The 17,430-nt window shown below is 45.1% G+C and overlaps 2 protein-coding genes across 5 annotated transcripts in view; both read left to right on the forward strand.

Annotated features, from left to right (window-relative positions):
* The first annotated feature begins 33 nt into the window (after positions 1 to 33).
* Positions 34 to 7,544, forward strand: NUDT21 (nudix hydrolase 21). The gene is made up of 7 exons (XM_074881566.1): positions 34 to 267; positions 2,510 to 2,710; positions 3,919 to 3,982; positions 4,678 to 4,767; positions 5,431 to 5,506; positions 5,862 to 5,976; positions 7,255 to 7,544. The coding sequence occupies exons 1-7, from the start codon at positions 152 to 154 to the stop codon at positions 7,274 to 7,276; spliced, it is 684 nt and encodes a 227-aa protein (XP_074737667.1). The 5' UTR covers positions 34 to 151; the 3' UTR covers positions 7,277 to 7,544.
* Positions 7,545 to 9,475: 1,931 nt separating this feature from the next.
* Positions 9,476 to 17,430, forward strand: part of AMFR (autocrine motility factor receptor) — a 37,075-nt gene continuing 29,120 nt past the window's right edge. Inside the window, exons 1-4 of one of the 4 annotated variants that reach the window (XM_074882039.1) lie at positions 9,506 to 9,819; positions 11,279 to 11,371; positions 13,455 to 13,619; positions 15,417 to 15,569. In XM_074882039.1, the coding sequence (XP_074738140.1) occupies positions 9,622 to 9,819; positions 11,279 to 11,371; positions 13,455 to 13,619; positions 15,417 to 15,569 (609 nt within the window). In that variant the 5' untranslated portion in view covers positions 9,506 to 9,621. Of the gene's footprint in view, positions 9,820 to 11,278; positions 11,372 to 13,454; positions 13,620 to 15,416; positions 15,570 to 17,430 lie in introns of all 4 variants that reach the window. The other 3 variants (XM_074882041.1, XM_074882042.1, XM_074882040.1) reach the window with 3 other exon arrangements.

The raw sequence follows: 17,430 nt of genomic DNA on the forward strand, positions 1-17,430 counted from the left end.
GGCTCCTCTCTATGGTCGCGCCGGAAGCGCGGTGGGCGGTTCCGGCGAGGCGGCGCGCGGAGGGTGTGCGGCCTGGCGGGGAGGTTAATGGCGGACGCCGTTCCCGCCGCTGAGTACTGACCGCTCCCTCGCCGCCTCCCGCCGCGCCGCCATGTCTGTGGTGCCGCCCAACCGTTCGCAGACCGGCTGGCCCCGCGGGGTGAACCAGTTCGGGAACAAGTACATCCAGCAGACGAAGCCGCTCACGCTGGAGAGGACCATCAACCTGTGAGCGCCGCCTCGGGCCTGCCCGGGCCCAGGCCCTGCCCCCCCCCGTCCCGTCCCGCTAGTGAGCCCTTCACCGCTCGGTGAACACCTCCGGGCCACCGCCCTTGGGCAGCCTGCGGGAGGTTTCCCCTCAGCACCCGCCGCGCAAGGACCGCCTGGGGTCCTGGCCCTCCGCCGGCCGGGGGGCTGAGGGGAAAGCGGCGGAAAAGCCCAGTTGCCGGCGAGGGGTCTGTCCCTCCACTAAGCTGTGAAACGCCTCACTACGGGGTGTTGTGGGTACTGAAAGCTTGCTAGCGATCGGGGGAACGTGGAGCGTTTAGTATGTATGCTTTAGTGTATAGGAACAGCATCTGACTCGGGAAGCGCGAACCCCGGGTAACGGGGAGTATTCAGACACGGTGAACATCACCTGGGCTTCGCGTCCTGTGTGTGCTTTCATGGGAATCCGCGTTGGCGGCAGAGAGAGAAGCAGGCTGCTGGCCTAGATGGGATTTGGGCTCACCCTGTAGTCAGTAGGATGTGGTTAGATATGCCTGGTGTTTGCTCATGGTCTGGGGCAGGTATTTAAGTTTAAATTCAGAGTGCTTTCTACCAGAGAAAATCTTACTTCTGTCATAGATACAAACTATTTGCTAATAAATATTTACTTACTTTATATGTCAAGCCATATACTTTAGCTTCTAGTAAACTCTGGTGGATGTGTGCTTTGCAAAGTACATCTGTCAAGCTGCAGAAACAGCAAATGTTAACTGTAACAGTCAATGTTGAATTTTAGCTATTAATTGCAGACTCATGTATTTTTTTGGTATAGCTGAGTTTATGCACAGTGAGTCTTGTGGAAGTTCAAATATGAACTTCAGAGAGAATATTTTAATAGTATTTCTGAAGAAAAGACTCAGTGGGAAGCTGTGTTACCAGCATCTCTTTTTTTAAATTATAGGATAAGGGTTTTGGTGTACAGACAAATGTACCCGCATTAGTAGAGTATGGATTAGCATAGTAGATCATTAATAAAGCTATTTGTGTATCTCAAAATGGAAATGAATGGAAAAAGAAATTTAGATGGTTCTAAGCTATAAGTGAGTGGGGGAGCTTGCTAAGAAGTGAATCTGCGGTTAGGAAACTGATTGTTTTGGCTCACTTGTGTACATGAGAAAGGGCTCTAATAACTGCAACTGACTTGTGATTTCGCCACAGTAAAACCTGAGGAAGATTTGGAGGGGGGAAATATGAGGGGGAGAAGAGGGCATGCTACTTGTTTGACATGATTAAGTATTGGGGAAAGAATACACGCCAAGATGCATCTCAAGGAAAATGTTCCCTGTGAAATCAGTCATTTATTCTGTTGATTCAGTTACCACAAGTCAATAAAACCATGGTGATAACTCGTACTGCTCTGCCCAGCACCCATTTTCCTCTCCCTTTTTGACTTAGCCAGATGATCCTGTCTTCCCTCCAGGCCTCATGCTATCAGATCTCTGTGTTACTTGGATTTTGATGTACAGTAACGTTCTCCCATTGCCCTCTGTGTTCTCTAGGACTGACTGATTTCCTTCCTAACCTTTCCTTTCTTTTCTGACTCTCTTCAGTCCCTCTTACCTGGAGAAATCTCTCCAGTTTCTGCTGTACTGTCATGAGAGAATGCAGAGTTCCAGCACCTAGCCCAACAGTGATCTGCTCAAACTCTTGGTCTTACCCCAGGCTCCTGGCCCTACACTTAAGACACTCAGCACTTCTCATCTTCTGTCATCCAGATGTCTGATTTCCCACTTCAAAACAAAACCACTTCTAACAGTTCTCAGGCTCTTCATTACTTCTGCAGAAAAAACCCCAAGCACTGTCCTGTGCAGCTTGCTTCCCTCCCAGCAGAGCTTTTCTCTCCTGTCCTTGTCCCGGCTCCTCTCAGAGCCTCAGCTGCCTTTTCTCTGTGGTGTCGAGATCAAAGAGGGTGGCTGTTGAGTAACAGTAGCTGCTGGTTCTTCCAGGCTTCTTTCTTCCTTTTGAGTCAGCACCATACTAGCGTGTGGATCAGCAGGACCTTCTGTGCTTGTAGGTATGGTAGTGCAGATCTTCCTGTGATGGGGCCCCACAAGTCACAAACAAGAATTTCTAGCCCAGCGCTCTGAGGGAGTTGCCGTTCCATCAAGCGCAGAATGTTCTGCCTCAGGGTAGATGCTGTGTCATAGTGATATAAATTTAGATTTCTTGTTACACAGTAACATTTTTTCCCCCCCCTGTATAGGTATCCTCTGACAAATTATACATTTGGTACAAAGGAACCCCTGTATGAGAAGGACAGTTCTGTGGCAGCTCGGTTTCAGCGCATGAGGGAAGAGTTTGACAAGATTGGCATGAGGCGGACAGTGGAAGGCGTTCTGATTGTGCACGAGCACAGGCTGCCCCACGTGCTGTTACTGCAGCTGGGTACAACTTTTTTCAAGCTGTAAGTGTCTGTTTGTTGAATGTAACTTTTAGTTTAACTTTATTGTCACAGACCACTAAACATGCGGGCTAGAGGTTAAAGTGTGGCTAACATAGATGTTTTGAATGTGATTCATTTCTTGCAAAGACTTAGTTTAGGAAAGCTGTTTTGAATGGTGGGGTTTTCACCTAAAGTGTATTGGTCTGACTGCTGATGAGTGGGGTGACTTAGTTTGGAACCAACTGGAAATCTTAGTTATGGTGCATTACTGTGGTAAAATCCTGTTTAAAACTCATTATGAGTAGTTAGTGTGTTGTTCTTACATTGTGAAAGCTTTTGTGCTTAAATATGCTTATGCTATGACTGCCAAAATGGTAAAGTGAAGCTCAAGGAATAAACCCCAGTAAATGCAGAATGATGTCTGTTTACAAACTACAGGGTGAGCTGGGGAGATCAAGAAAAGTGGGCATCTGATTTTGGGAAAATTGCTTTCCTTTGTCTCATAGTTATCACTGCTGGAGTTATATTTTAGGGTCATAGTGATGGTGGTGGTGCTTGTTTCCTCTTTTAAACTGGATGGGCTTGACTTGTATCAAGTTATCCTGCTTGTGTTCTTGTGTTTTTAACATTTACTTGGTTTGTTCTCAAGTGTGTGTCTGAAATCTAGTTTTATATCCAGATTCTTTTTTGACATCTTGACTTGGGGAATGTTAGTGGACAAAATAGACTAGACTCCAAAAGTTTTGCAAAACTTTGTAATGATGAAAATGTGTTATTAGTTTTTTTCATTAACCTTGCATCAAATGCAGGATGGTTCCCCTCATGAGTTGTTTTTTCTGCTTCTGTGTGCTTCAGTGAGTGCTGTTTTTGAGATAAGAACAAATACAGTCGGTATTTACAACTCTTTCTTCAACTTCTGGTGCTTTTATATTATTGTTAAAACTCTACCTTCTAAGTGTCCCAGTCACTATCATGTATATTGTTATACTCTGTCCTGCCGAAGTTAAAGTATTTTATATAATAGCTGTTTTTTTAAGGGACACGGAGTAGCCATTTTAGTCATGGTTTTGATGAAAGCTATGCTACTGTCTTCAAATTTGGAACTTCTGCCTTAAGGGTCTTGAGTGAATTTATAGCTCCCTGCCTGGAAACACATCCAAACTTACCTGTGAAAGTTGGTAAATGCAATAAAACATAACTTTAGCTTTCATCATTGATTATTTTAACAGACCTGGTGGTGAACTCAATCCAGGAGAAGATGAGGTAGAAGGGCTCAAACGCTTAATGACAGAGGTCTGTTTTCTTTCATTATGTTGCTATACTGGAATGTTGGATTATTTTAGAGTTAACAGAATAAGCCACAGCATTAGAGTAGTCTCCTTACTGTTTCTGTTATTTTGATGCTTTTGTGATGTTCTCAGGCAGTTAACAAATAAAGCAGTAAGTTTTTGTTTATCTGCGTCATGAATGTGACAGAATGGTCTAGTGGCTGGTTTCCTAATTGCTGCTCAAGTCCTGTGTTCGTTTGCAGCTTTGCTTTTTGGCTGGCTTCAGGCAAGTAAGCGTGCAGATAGGCAAAAAAATATGTTGCGGAGCACAATTGATGAGGACTTGCCTTTGAGATGGTCTTCCCAATGCACCAATTAACCTTCCATGCTCTCCAAGTAACCTAAATTAACGCTGTCAGATAGCGTAACAGTGCATTTCATTCTTCCCATTGGTCTGGCAGGACACGGTTCAAGTGAATACAGCACAGAATTTGAAATGCTCTTGAAAGTGTCCTTGTCCTGTCAGGTGAGGCTTTTACTAAAAAAAAAAAAGTCACTTTATGCAAAAATGCTTTAAAATTCTATTAAGAGCTCTTCAGAGCAGTTCTGAACTACATCAGACCCTTATTACAGTAAGTCTTCATGCTTCCAGTATGTGTTTTCTAAAAAAAAATTGGCTTGGGGTAGTTAGAGTTTTGACTGTAACTGGATTTTTGGTAGATATTGGGTCGTCAGGATGGTGTTCAGCAAGACTGGGTGATTGATGACTGCATTGGTAACTGGTGGAGACCGAACTTTGAACCTCCTCAGGTGAGTAATCATGTTGACTTTCATCTTCTTCAGGCAAGTATTGATCTTCGAAAAGCCTTTAACCTACCAGTTGGGCTTTTTGAATACCTGCTGCATGAGCAATTAGTTTTCTGGTTTTTACCTATTTCGCCTCCTTTTTGTGGCTGAGGAGAAACAACAAACTTTTTTTTTTTCTGGAAACTCGGGTGTCCCTCCTTGCACCCATCCTGATGGATGAGAAACCCCTGGAGGTAACAGTTTCCAGTCCTGTGCTGAGCCAGACACGCCATTTCAGTTCCTGTTGTAGCCACAATGGAAACTCTTGCACTGCTGCATATGGAACAGATGTCCTGTGAAAAAAATAGTTTCGCTACCCTATTTGTAAATGCTTTAATACTGAAAATACTTGCTCAGTTTGCTGTTAAGCATTTCTGTCTTGCTGGGCTGTTTTGACTGCTCATGTGTATTGGTGCCTCTTTAGACCCTGTCAATAGTTGTGACAGCGACAGCGTTCCTTTCTGAGAGCTTTCTTACAAAAGTGGTTTTCATTATTTGATGCCATGAAAGAACAATATATGAGACGTTGAAAGCTAGCACAGTGCTTGATCATTTATGAAGTGGCACTTAAGATTGCACAACATTTTCAAAGCTCCGTACAACCAATTTTTATTGTTTTTCTTCCAGTATCCCTATATCCCAGCTCATATTACAAAACCAAAAGAGCACAAAAAGCTTTTCTTGGTCCAGCTTCAAGAAAAGGGTAAGTGTTTGTTTGCAACAAAGGATTGTATTTCTAACAGTGTCTAAATTCTTGCATTTCATGCAAAGAGATGTAGCAGCAAGTTTGTGTTCATATGCTTGCAGTTGTTTATAGCTGATGGCTAAAAAAGTTAAATGCCAATATCAGTTCTGAAGGTAGGTGATCCTTTGAACACGAGTTCCTGGTAAATGCTCATTCCTGCTCCGGCATCAGTACACCTTATTTAACCAGAAAATGAATAAGCCTGCTATAGTGCCATATGTAGTGATCTTGTTTTGAGGTGTGTGGCGGGCAGTGATACTTTGACCGAGTGTGTGGTGGTTTTTCTTACTAATCAACTTATATTTGTTTTTAGCTTTGTTTGCAGTCCCAAAAAATTACAAGCTGGTTGCTGCACCATTGTTTGAGCTCTATGACAATGCACCAGGATATGGACCCATTATTTCCAGCCTTCCTCAACTTTTGAGCAGGTATATTATGATTTATTTATATTATAGTTCTTGGGAATGCATTTTCTGTGGGACACCAGCGCAAGGCTGGGTGCTACAGAAACCACCTTGAAAAGGTTGCAGCTATCCCAAAGAGCTTAGAATCTACTTCAGACAAGATGTGACGGACAGTTTAGAGGCACTGATTGCAACTTGCCAGCACCAAAGTCCTGTCTAGCAGTTTTAGCAAAAGAAGATGTGAAAGAGCGTGAGAATGAAACTGTGCGCAGGCGAAGGAGCAGTTTCTTGTACGCGCTAGGGGCAGCATTGGAGTGAAAGCCCAGACGCGTGTTTGAAGCGCTGAGTTAGGTGTGCATGTTATCACAGCTTTGTGCTGATTAAACCTGGTGGGTTCTTTTAGATTCTGTGTAGTAGAGTTTATAACACAAGTATCTGTAGGGACAGCTGTATTTTTTTCCTTCCTTTTCCTGATGTACGCACTCCTTGGCTTTCTTACCTGAAAATGGCGTGTACCTTGGGTCTCCAGAGCTCGTTAGTCTCACTGGGTTCTGTTATGCAGCAAACGTTCAGGAACATCAGGCATCCCACAGCCTGGCAGCCGTTACTCAGGGAAGTAGTTCTGTCATCCACCTACTTTGATGAAAAAAGTCTGTTAGCAGAATGTCAGCACTGGTATTGCCCATAACAGGCTTGTATCGTGCTGGGTGTTTTGCTCTGTCTAGCCCCAATTTTGGCAGTTGTAGCTATGGGGCTTCCCCCTCCCCTACTTTCTCCTGAGTAGCAGCAAAACCCTGGCTGTTATGCAGCCAAATGCGGTTGGTGCCAGTGCAACAGACACATCCAAGGGATGGACGTCTGGAAGCTGAGATGGATGCTTGCTTTCGCTGCTTGTGGTGAAACTTAGTTAAGAAAAATTAGCTCTTCTCTTGAGAATGTCCGTGTTACCCTTAGAGTATATAAGGCTGTCCCCGACACCGGAAATGCTGCAGAAGACTTGCTGATGGGGCAACATAACTCTCACTGGTATTTTTATATCTATGAAGCTCTCTTGGGAGATGAAATGTTAATAATTAGTTCTGCAACCTTAAGAGACTGTTGTGCGATGCTAGTGTAGGATTGGCTGTTAAAAGTGATGCTTCCTGCTATACGATAAAGCTGCCTTACTAAAAAATACATTTTTGTTCTGTCAGATGGAGGCTTACCAAGAGCAGAAACAGAACATTTGCTTATTCATTCAAAAATGTCACTTAAATAAAAAGAATGAAAACCCCTCACTTGATATAATCCTTTTAATTTTAGGTTCAACTTTATTTACAACTGAATTCCTGTATACCTGAAGAGTCTGATAGAAGAAGCCGTCTCTGTGAGCACAGCTTTAAGATGTAGAGAAAAGAATACGTGTGACGCAAGGATTTTTTTTATGTCATTCTTTTCCTGAAGGCCGCTAAACTTTCTATTGTATGAATAGAGAAGTGAATCTCAACTGTTAGGTAGTGGGATGGCAATGTGATATCAGTGTTTTAATCACTTTTCATTGTAATACTCACCAAATTTTTTTTGTACAACATTAAACAAAATGGTTAAGATTCTGTTTGTCTTGGGTTTGACTTTTTTTTTTTCCCCACCCCTTTAGTTGTCTCCTACTTTTAGGTACATATTTTAAACTTTATTACTTTCCTTCAGGAATACCAAAGGTCTTGGAAACAAGAGAATGACCTTTATAAACCATTCAGGGACCATTTGGATGCTCTGATCTGCATCCCTGAGCAGGGAATTAGTCTGGGGGAGAAATTAAACAGTATAAGTAGGTGCAATATAATTTTGAGTCCTAACTTAGAGAACAGAATTGCTGTTTTGAGGGAGGAGGAGTACTTAAAGGCAAGTGTAGCCTTTGTTCAAGGCTTACTGGAGCTGTTTTGGAAGCATTACTGTTTGTCCAGGGCTTGGAGGAGACACAACGTGTATCTTCTCCCTCTGTGCCCCTTTAAGAAAATAACAACCCAATAAATTCTGTTGGTCTGGCCTGAGATCCAGTTTAAATATGGAAATTGACATTAATTTTATATATTTTTCTATAGCTACAGGCAAGAAATTGAGTCATGTTGAAGTGTTTTGGTAATGCCATATGCAAGTGGTTCCATGTTATGCCAAGCTGTTGTAGTAGACCAGTGTGCTTGTCATCCTGCCAGGGATACCTGTACTTCTGCTTCCTCACCTCAACATTGCAGTCTCTTGCAGGTAGTAAATATCAACCTTTATAGGTGGGTTTTTTTTACATGCTTGGCTAAACATCAATTCCAGTTGAATGTGTCCCTTCCTGATGCCCTTAGCCTTCCATAGTTACGGTTAATTCTTTAATAAAAAGACTTGCTACCAGGTTCTGCCACTGACCAGAAGATGCGCTGTTGCCTGTGTGCTGTCCTGTTTCACAAAGGCATCGTTGGAGAGTCTGTGCTGCCAGGAGAACTGGAACTTGCCAGAGTGCTTCGTTCTGTTGCCAGCTGTACTGGTAAGCTACATGCAGAGCAAGTGCCACAGCTTGGTGCTTCAGTCAAATTGAAGCTGGGCAGTATGGGATCGATTCTGAAAAAGTACTGAAAAATGTAGTGGTAGGGTTGTTCACTTTGGTCCTATGGATGGAAGGCCTAGACAGATGTCGTACGAGGAGCGACTGAGGGAACTGGGGGGGTTTAGTCTGGAGAAGAGGAGGCTGAGGGGAGACCTCATCGCCCTCTACAACTCCCTGAAAGGAGGGTGCAGAGAGGGGGGATGAGTCTCTTTAACCAAGTAACAAGTGATAGGACAAGAGGAAATGGCCTCAAGTTGCGCCAGGGAAGGTTTAGACTGGATATTAGGAAGCATTTCTTTACAGAACGGGTAGTCAGGCGTTGGAATGGGCTGCCCAGGGAGGTGGTGGAGTCCCAATCCATGGAGGGGTTAAAGAGTCGGGTTGACCCAGCGCTGAGGGATCTGGTGGAGTTGGGAACTGTCAGTGCTAGGTTGATGGTTGGACTGGATGATCTTCTAGGTCTTTTCCAACCTAGACGATTCTGATTCTGTTAGCAAAATGCATCGTTTCTTAGGCAACTGCCACATGGGGAAAATAAAGCTAGGAGGGGAGCATGGAACGGAACAATTTTTGCATGGGGAAGTGAGGAAGGGAATGTGGAGGTTGGGAAGTCAGATGCTGTGAGAACAAGGCGTGGAGCACTGCTTTCGAGGCCTGGCATTTAACAGCGTCTCGTCTTCCGTCGCTGCGTGCCACTCGGAGAGACTTTTTGTTCCGAGCTCGCTGTGGAAGCGAGTTGGCGCGCAGCACCGCCTCTCTGCCTTCCGCTTTGACGGCTACCGGGGGAGAACCCCTCCGGCTTCCCGCCCCGGGAGCGGGCCGGCGGCGGGGCCTCTCCCCGCGGGGCAGGGCCGGGCCGCGCCGGGGCCGGGGGGAAGCGCCGCCCCGGCCGTGACTCAGCGCGCCGGGGAGCGGTTGGTGGCGGGCGGACGTGCCGCTCGCGGCCGGGGCGGGGGTTTGGGCCTGTTCCCTCGCCCGGCCTCCAGCGGGGGCCGGCCCCGGGGAGGGGCGGCGGCGGGGCGGGCGCTTAGGCCGCAGGAGCCGGGGGAGGGCGGCGGGGCCGGGGCTGAGGCCGAGGCGGCGACCAGGGCTCCGCGATGCCGCTGCTGTTCCTGGAGCGCTTCCCCTGGCCCAGCCTCCGCACCTACACGGCGCTCAGCGCCCTGGCCCTGCTGGGCACCGGCCTCAGCGCCTACCGCGCCCTCAGCCAGGCCCCCGGCGGCGCCCAGCCGGACGGCGGGCCGCGGGCCCTGGACGTCGCCTACTACCTGCTCTCCGACAGCCTCTGCGTCTGGGTGAGCGCGGGGCGGCCGGGCGGGGCGGCGGGGCCTGCGGGCCCGGGTGGCGGCTGAGCCCGCCAGAGCGGCCCCGCGGCCTGCGGGGGGGCGGGTGGGCTCCGGAGGGCGGCGTTTCGTTATTGTTGTTTGGAAACCGCTCCCGGAATGAAGCGGGGCGCGGAGGGAGGCGGCTCCGCGGGGGGCGCCGCCGCTCGGGGCCCGGGCCGCAGCCCTGCTCACCCTGGGCCGCGGCCGCTCGCCGGCCCTCCCTGGCCGGGGTGGGGGGGGCTGCGCTAAAGCCGAGCAGTCCGGCTTGGGCCGTGGGCTCGCCCCGGAGCGGCCCCGTCGCCGTGGGGGTTGGAGTGGAGCTCCGGGGAGGGTTTTGCTGCGGGGCCTGGTGGGCGCTTCCAGAAGCGCCACGTGTCCTGCTCAGCTAGAAATCTTTGTAAGAGAGCAGCAGGTATTCAAGCCCAAGCTCTACCTGTTTCCTTTTTAAAAATAGCATTTAAAGCCGTGCAGGTAAGAGGAAGCGTTCTCACCATTTAAGACAAAAAATGGAGATCATTTTCTGTAGCTCTTTCTACCCAAACCAGTGGTACATGAATCTTGGCTCACTCTGTAGCTGCAAATAAAGGCTCAACGAGGGGATATCAAAAACCTGGAGGAGCTGTTGCTGTTGAACTCTTCACGTGTCTCCCAGTCGAAGGTGGTATTAGTTGGACATCTGCTTTACAGCGTGCTTGTTTGACTGAGGAGCTGGTTTTTGAATATACCAAACACCTTCAGCCTGCTGAAACTTGGTCTCAGGACTTTAAGAGCCCTCAAAAAGTTTATTGTACGTCCTTTAGAAATGACAGGGTGAGGCTGCTTCATCATGTCCCCCTCCCCCTTTTAGTGTTCTGTGTAGGTCAAAAGTTAATTACAAGTGTCTTTGTCAAACGTGAGAAGCAGTTTTCCCAGGTCTCTCTGTTCTGCTCCTTCCTGCTTTGCTTTAGAACAGTTTCCCGAGAAGGATTTAAGCAGTGTTGTTACAGAAGGGCTATTCTGTACGTTTCAAGACAATGTCTGAATCTTGTTCCTGTAACAAGGATTTAAACTGGCGTTTTCTCATCTGCCCTATGTTAAACAAAATGAACATCTCGGTGATCTGTGAGTTTTGTCCCCGTGTTCCTTGGTGCTAAAAATTGCTAATGATATAAAACAATTTATTGTGAAGAGATAGGTTAGTTTGGGTATACTGGTGTATCAAACTGAGCGTGTCAGTATTTCTAGGAAAAAAAAGTTGAGTGACTTATCAGCTAGTGTACGTGTCTTGGAAGAGGCCAGGCTTAAATTTCACCAAAAAAAAAAGAAAGGCAACTAATACTGTTCTGTGAACAATGGTAGGTTTTGTTAGACTGGTTCGTTCCCCTTCTCTCCCTCCTCCCTTCTAAATAGGGCAAAAGTATTTGTCGCTGACTGCTTTATTTCTTTCCAGGTGCTAGTGAACACTGCCTGCTGTTTTCTGATGCTGGTTGCTAAGCTAATCCAGTATATGGTGTTCGGCCCTCTTCGTGTCAGTGAGAGACAGGTAAGACAGCAGTGCGTTGCCTTGGATGTTGTTGTGTTTCATATTTCTTGGTGTACGACTCTGTGGTTTTCTGTATGGAATTGCTGAAAGTACACAAGAAAAGTAAACTTTAGAACAACATAAACTTAAATCTTACGCTTTGGTTAGCTAGTATATCCACAGCCACAAGCTTCCAGTTTATTCCTGAAGGGAACTTTCCTTTTTCACTGTTCCTATTGAATTTTATAAGCCCATGGTCAACCTGAAAGTCCTGCTTCCTTAATGAACTTGGTCAGATTTCTTACAAGTGCACCTCGTTTCAGAATACTATGAACGTGTTCTTCTCTATTCAGTTTGTGCTTGGCAGCATTTCTCCATGGCGTTTCATAGTTAGTTATCAGTACTGGCAGTCTGAGTTCCTCTTTTACTTTGTTTTGTGCCTTGACTGCTGGAGAAGTGCTTTCCAGCATCATACGCTGAGCGGGTGGTTTATCTACTCCCAGGTTTAAGAGGGGATAGGCTGGCATATGCCCAGAGAAAGGAGGTAAGCAGGGCTGAAAACTCAGGCTGTTTAGTTCTGCTCCTGGGCTAGGTGAGAATGTTTTTAAAAATTCAGCAAGGGGACCATTAAAGCCAGGCTTTTTAAAAACAGGGTCCTGCAGAAGATAAAAGCAGCAGCAGTAGTTTGAATAGTTGCTCTGTGTAAATGCAGTAGCAGTGGTTTGAAGTGTGCTCACATATTTAAATAACGAGCGTGTAAATGCAGTTCTTCAGGAGAAATTGGGCCATGATGATTTTTGACATTCAGAACTGAGGCACACAAAGCTTTGTTAATAACCGTGGATCTCTCAAAGCCCCTTGTATTTGTGATTCACACCCCGTAGAGCCTCCAAGTGAAGTGTGTTAAAAACAAGGCACTATCAAACTGCATTGGGCCAGATTTTCTTTCTGGTCCATGTTGACTGTGTTGAGGTTTGAACTCAGCCGGCAGCCAGACGCCACGTGGCTGGCTGTTCACCTCCCCCCTCCCCAGTGAAATAGGGGAGGGATGAAGAGAATTCGTAGGTGGAATAAAAAAAGAATTTACTAAATATAACAAGAGAACAACAGTAACAATAGTGAGTCCAAAAAGAAAGGGGTATCGAGAGCCCACCCACACCTATTTCTGGGCATGACATCAAGTTAACTCCATCCTGGTCGAAACCAGGACAGACTCTTAAGGATATGGAATTTTAACCAGTGATAATTTCCAGGATGTTCTCTACCCTCTTAAAAACTGAAGTGAAAAGCAGTAACAGTGTGGATCCATTCGTGTTTGGACAGTGGGAGCATGCTTCAGTTCTCGTGTAAAGGAAAGCTGGTTATTAGTGCTGGTGAGCCAAAAATGGCAGCATCGTGAAGGAATTCTGGGCCTGTCTTAACTAAACTCCTGGTGATTTCATCGTGCTCTTTAACAAAACATTTTATTTAATAAATTTTTTTATCCCCAACAAGCTGGCTTGCTATCTGCTGCTTGAGACCATCATATCATTTCTTTCATACTGCATGTGCGTGGGAATAATTCTTTTTTTCGTGGCTCATCTATCTCATTCTCCACTGTAGGCATTGTGCTTTTTAAGAACAGACTGTCATCTTTTCTTAATCATCTGTACTTTTTGACAGGTTTTTGGAAGCAAGGTGCTAGGCTATTTGGGCATCTTGTATAACTAACCATGGCAGTTCTTCTAGCAAAGAGGACTTTGTGTTTGCAGCCCAGTAGCTGTGTTGCCTGGGCGTGGAGAATCCAACTGAGCTCAAACTTGGCTTGTGCTAAGCACTGTTTTAGAAGTATGTCAGGAAGCTACATTGTGCACTGTGTTGCGCAGTTATTCTGGGGTGGTACAAAAGACTCGATAGATACTAAGGACCACTAATATTTCTCATGTTTTTAATTCAGTAAGGGTAGCAAATACTATTCAAGATGTGTACGCAGCAGGCTTTTGCTATGTATTGTCGCATTTCTACGTCCATCTTTTTTTTTCTTTCTCTTTTTCCCCTCTTTCTCTCCCCCTGCATGTGGATTGTCAGTGCTTTCACTACAGTAACCATATGTCTTTCGTTACAGCATCTCAAGGATAAATTCTGGAATTTAATCTTCTACAAGTTCATCTTCATTTTTGGTGTGCTGAATGTTCAGACGGTGGAAGAAGTGGTGATGTGGTGCCTCTGGTTCTCTGGACTTGTGTTTCTTCATCTTATGGTTCAGCTCTGCAAGGATCGCTTTGAATATGTAGGTTTTGATTAACGGCTGTCTTTTGGGACGTGCAACTTCTGTTTCTGGTTTGGGCACAGGCTCATGACAGGTTACAAACAGATCATTTAGACTTTTTTCCCACCCTGAGGTGCTGAACACGTGCACCTCCCAGTAGCTTCAAGTACTTGCTTTAAAGTGCAATGTCAGTCTTACTCCTTCAGTTTTCCCATGAGACAAATGGAGCTGAGGATACCTAATTTGCTTTGATAAATTGCTCCTTGTATGTGCCCTGTAATTACTATTACATAACTCCCTGAGATGTCTTCATAGCTCTTCTTAGTGAAGAAATCTTGACAACAGAACATCCCTTAGATTGGTGCCCTTTAGGATTGGTCCGTGAAGCCTGTTTCTGCGGATTCTGTGCCCAGGTTTCAAGCTCATTTACACCTACCAAATGTTGACTGCCGATGTCTTTACAATATACATTGCAACTTTCTCCATAAGCTACACCCCAGTTCCTGTTAATACCAAGAATAAATTCAGCAGAGGTGCAGAAATTGAAGGGTAGGCAAGGAAGAAAGAACTGGAATTTGAACAGTAAATCTTGCCCTCTAAACATCTATAATGCACATGCATTTTCCTCAGGTCCTGTGTCCTGGAATAAAAGTTTGAACTAAATTGAATCCATTAATTTCCTTTTGGTAGCTCTGTGCTTTGCAATTTTATTTTTTTTAATTAATATCCAGTAAGGCCTGTTAATTCACAAGTAGCTAAGCACTAAGCTTGAAACTATGTTAGTTGGGGTTAGGAAAATTGAAGCAGAAGTGAACAAAGCAGTCATCTGGTATTTTTAGTGTTGTTCAGAAAGCTGTGAAAGAACAAAGCTCATGTGGGAAGAAATCCTTATATTCCTTCTGCATTCAAAGCATGCATCGTAATTCTTAACTGGGACAAATTGTACTTGTGTGATCTGCCTTGCAAACTCTGGGGGATGTGGAACTGGACCAGATACAAGCAAGGAAGAAAGAACCAATTTAAAAACAAAACATGGGAGTCAACTTCATCAATCAGACCAGAGTGAAGCTTTGGGCAACTGCATCTTTCCTTGTCCTGTTCTTCCCCTTTCTGCTCTGAAAGTAGAGGGATGGACCACCTAAATACTTTGCCTCTTGGGTTGTCTTTGATTTAGCCTAGGTGTAGCCTACCATTAGGGTAGTTTAGAGGATTAATACGCTATGCATGTGAGTGAGTGAGACAGCGATTTTCACAAGGCTCCGCCCAGCAGTCTCTAGCTGCAAGTTAAATTTTTGGGGGAGATGTCTCTTTCTTCCAGGAGAAAATGACATTGGAAGAACCAGAGGCTGGAAGATAAAGCTGGACAAATTCAGATCAGCTGTAAGGTGAAAGATTGGCAGAACGATTACTCTCATTGCTCAAAGACTGTGCATTAACATTAGGTGTCTTCTAAAACTCATGTTCATCCGAAGCAGATGCTGTGGATTTGATACAGAAACTACTGTGTGAGAAAGTGTCCATGGTTTTCTTGCACGGGTGATCTAAACATTAGATCAGATAAACGTAATGATGATCCCTTCTGGCTTTAAAAGCCTGGTGAATGGAAATGACAGTGAGACAAATGCAACTTTGGGATGGTGTGTGGTTTTAGCTTTATTCTGCATCATTTATTATTACATTGTGTGGTTGAGGTTGTGACATTGGTTTTATTCTAGAAAGCAAAAGATTTTCCTGAATGAGGACTTGTTTGGAGAGGTGACTATGGAAGGCAGGGTGAATGATTTAAACCTGTTGTGTATTTATGTATTTGTGTTGCAGCTTTCCTTTTCTCCTACCACACCCACGAGCAGCCACATCAGAGTGCTCACCCTGCTCATAGCCATGCTCCTCTCCTGCTGTGGATTAGCAGTCATCTGTGGTATTATTGGCTACACCCATGGCATGCACACCTTGGCTTTCATGGCAGCAGAGGTGAGACTTCTTTCATACATGTCGTGGCTTCTGCTTTGCTTTTCACCCCTCACTTGGGGGTATCTTGGCACACGGTGGGTTTTCTTTTAGTTTCCCACAACGAAGAAACTCCGAAAACGCAAACAAGACCTCCACTGTTTTAGAGTACTTGAGAGATCTGCATGCTTTCTCTCTTTAGGGTTTAAGATCTGCATGCTTTCTCTCTTTAGAGTTTAAGCCTACAAAAAAAAATCTTTGTTGGAAGAGGAGAATGAGAGAATAAATCTGTAAGATGATGCTGAAATCAAACGACAGCCTATGAAAAAATAATGGTTGTGCTTCATGAGCATTGCAAGAAGGGTTAGTGGAAATGGCTGCTAGAGAGAGGGAGAGAGTGTATATGGAAGTGTAATGTGCACCTCGGCCTGTTTCTTTGAGGTTGCGTTTTCTATTTCATTTCTCCCCAAAAGGAATGAGACTAACATCCTTTCCTTAAGGCATACTCACGGGATTTGCTTATGTCTGTGTAAAGAGTTGTGTCTCAGCTGAGATGAGCAACATGTGTTTGTGTGCTCCTGAACCCTTTGCAGCGTGGCGTAAACATTGATATGTTTGTGGAGTGAACATCAGTATGTTTTTGATGTTATGGTGGGTTGTTATGCTCTGCCTGAGGAAGTGATAATCTTAAACAAAGAGGAGGTAAAGAATATAACTGCAAGTAAGTCGTGTTAGCACATCCTTAGTTCAGATAATAAGTAGCATGTATGGTTTATTTTTCTTTTCCTATCTTGAATTCATAGCTGGAATTAGTGAGAAGGAAAGAAAACAGTCTGCTGATAGTAGGAGAATATGATGTTGGTCTCTCATCACAGCAGTTATTTAACATGTCAGTTTACTTTTCCCTAAATACGAGAATATGCGAGGCCAGATTTGTAATTGCACAGTGGAAGGGTATAGAATATTTATCAGTGTCTCTAATAGGTGGGGTCTCCTCGGTGTTGTGTCTCTTATCGTGGCTCGGCAGAAGGATGTATCAGCCTTGTACCAGCATGGGGTGGGTTTATCAAGGAGCATTACAGTGCTGAAGTGTTGCCTCGTTAGCGCTGCGCCATGTGCTGGTGTGTGTGGTTTGGGTGGCAGGATGGGGCCCAGCTGTTCATTTCAGCGGGAGCTGTTCCGTCTGCTTATTAACAAAGGAATGGCTCAGTCAGCGTAAGTGTACGGTCCTCAGCCAAGCCGTGGATCCCGGCAGCCTGCTGTGCTGCTGGTGGACAGCAGAGGAGGTGTGTGGGGAGCGGATAGGAAAGGGGCTCCTACCCTTGCTGGGAGCTGCTGGCGTTTGAGGACGTTCCTGAGCTGAGGGTTGCACAAGCCTGTTGGGTTTGATAGCTTCAGGTGGACTCTGGAAAGTTGTCTGATCGTGTATTGAACTCATTTATACTTCAGCCTCCGCAATATCCGAAGAGAACAAATTCCACATTTAGCCCAGCTTTGTGTACACAAAAGAGCCTTTGTAGTTGTTCTGAATCTTCTGTCTGATAATGTCCCTGGCTATCATCTAATACATCTGTGGTGAAAAACGGCAAAGAATCATTCCCTGTTTACTATTCTTCATTCCATTTGTGATTTTATAGACCGTTCTCCTGTTCCACTTCTGACTTTCCTTCCAAGCAAAAGAGTTCTAGTCTGTAATTTTTCCTCATATGAAATTGTCTAATATCTTGCCTTTTCATACATGTTTTAAATATGCTCTATATGGATTAGGTGACCATGAGTAGTTTCCTTGATTTTAATACCCAGCACTCGTGTAAGTAGAATAAAACATTTAGGTTTCTTTCTGTACAGGTACAAGCAGTGACACCTCGTGGCAGTCTTCAAGCTC

The sequence above is a fragment of the Strix uralensis genome, chromosome 12 (assembly GCF_047716275.1).
Source record: "Strix uralensis isolate ZFMK-TIS-50842 chromosome 12, bStrUra1, whole genome shotgun sequence".
Lineage (NCBI taxonomy): Eukaryota > Metazoa > Chordata > Aves > Strigiformes > Strigidae > Strix > Strix uralensis.

Bases quoted from the DNA above. Each gene is read 5' to 3' on its own strand.
- NUDT21 (XM_074881566.1), top strand. From the start codon at position 152: ATGTCTGTGGTGCCGCCCAACCGTTCGCAGACCGGCTGGCCCCGCGGG. The intron at 4,768-5,430 runs GTGAGTAATCAT...TTTTTCTTCCAG, and splicing joins CGAACTTTGAACCTCCTCAG to TATCCCTATATCCCAGCTCA. The intron at 5,977-7,254 runs GTATATTATGAT...TTTTAATTTTAG, and splicing joins CTTCCTCAACTTTTGAGCAG to GTTCAACTTTATTTACAACT.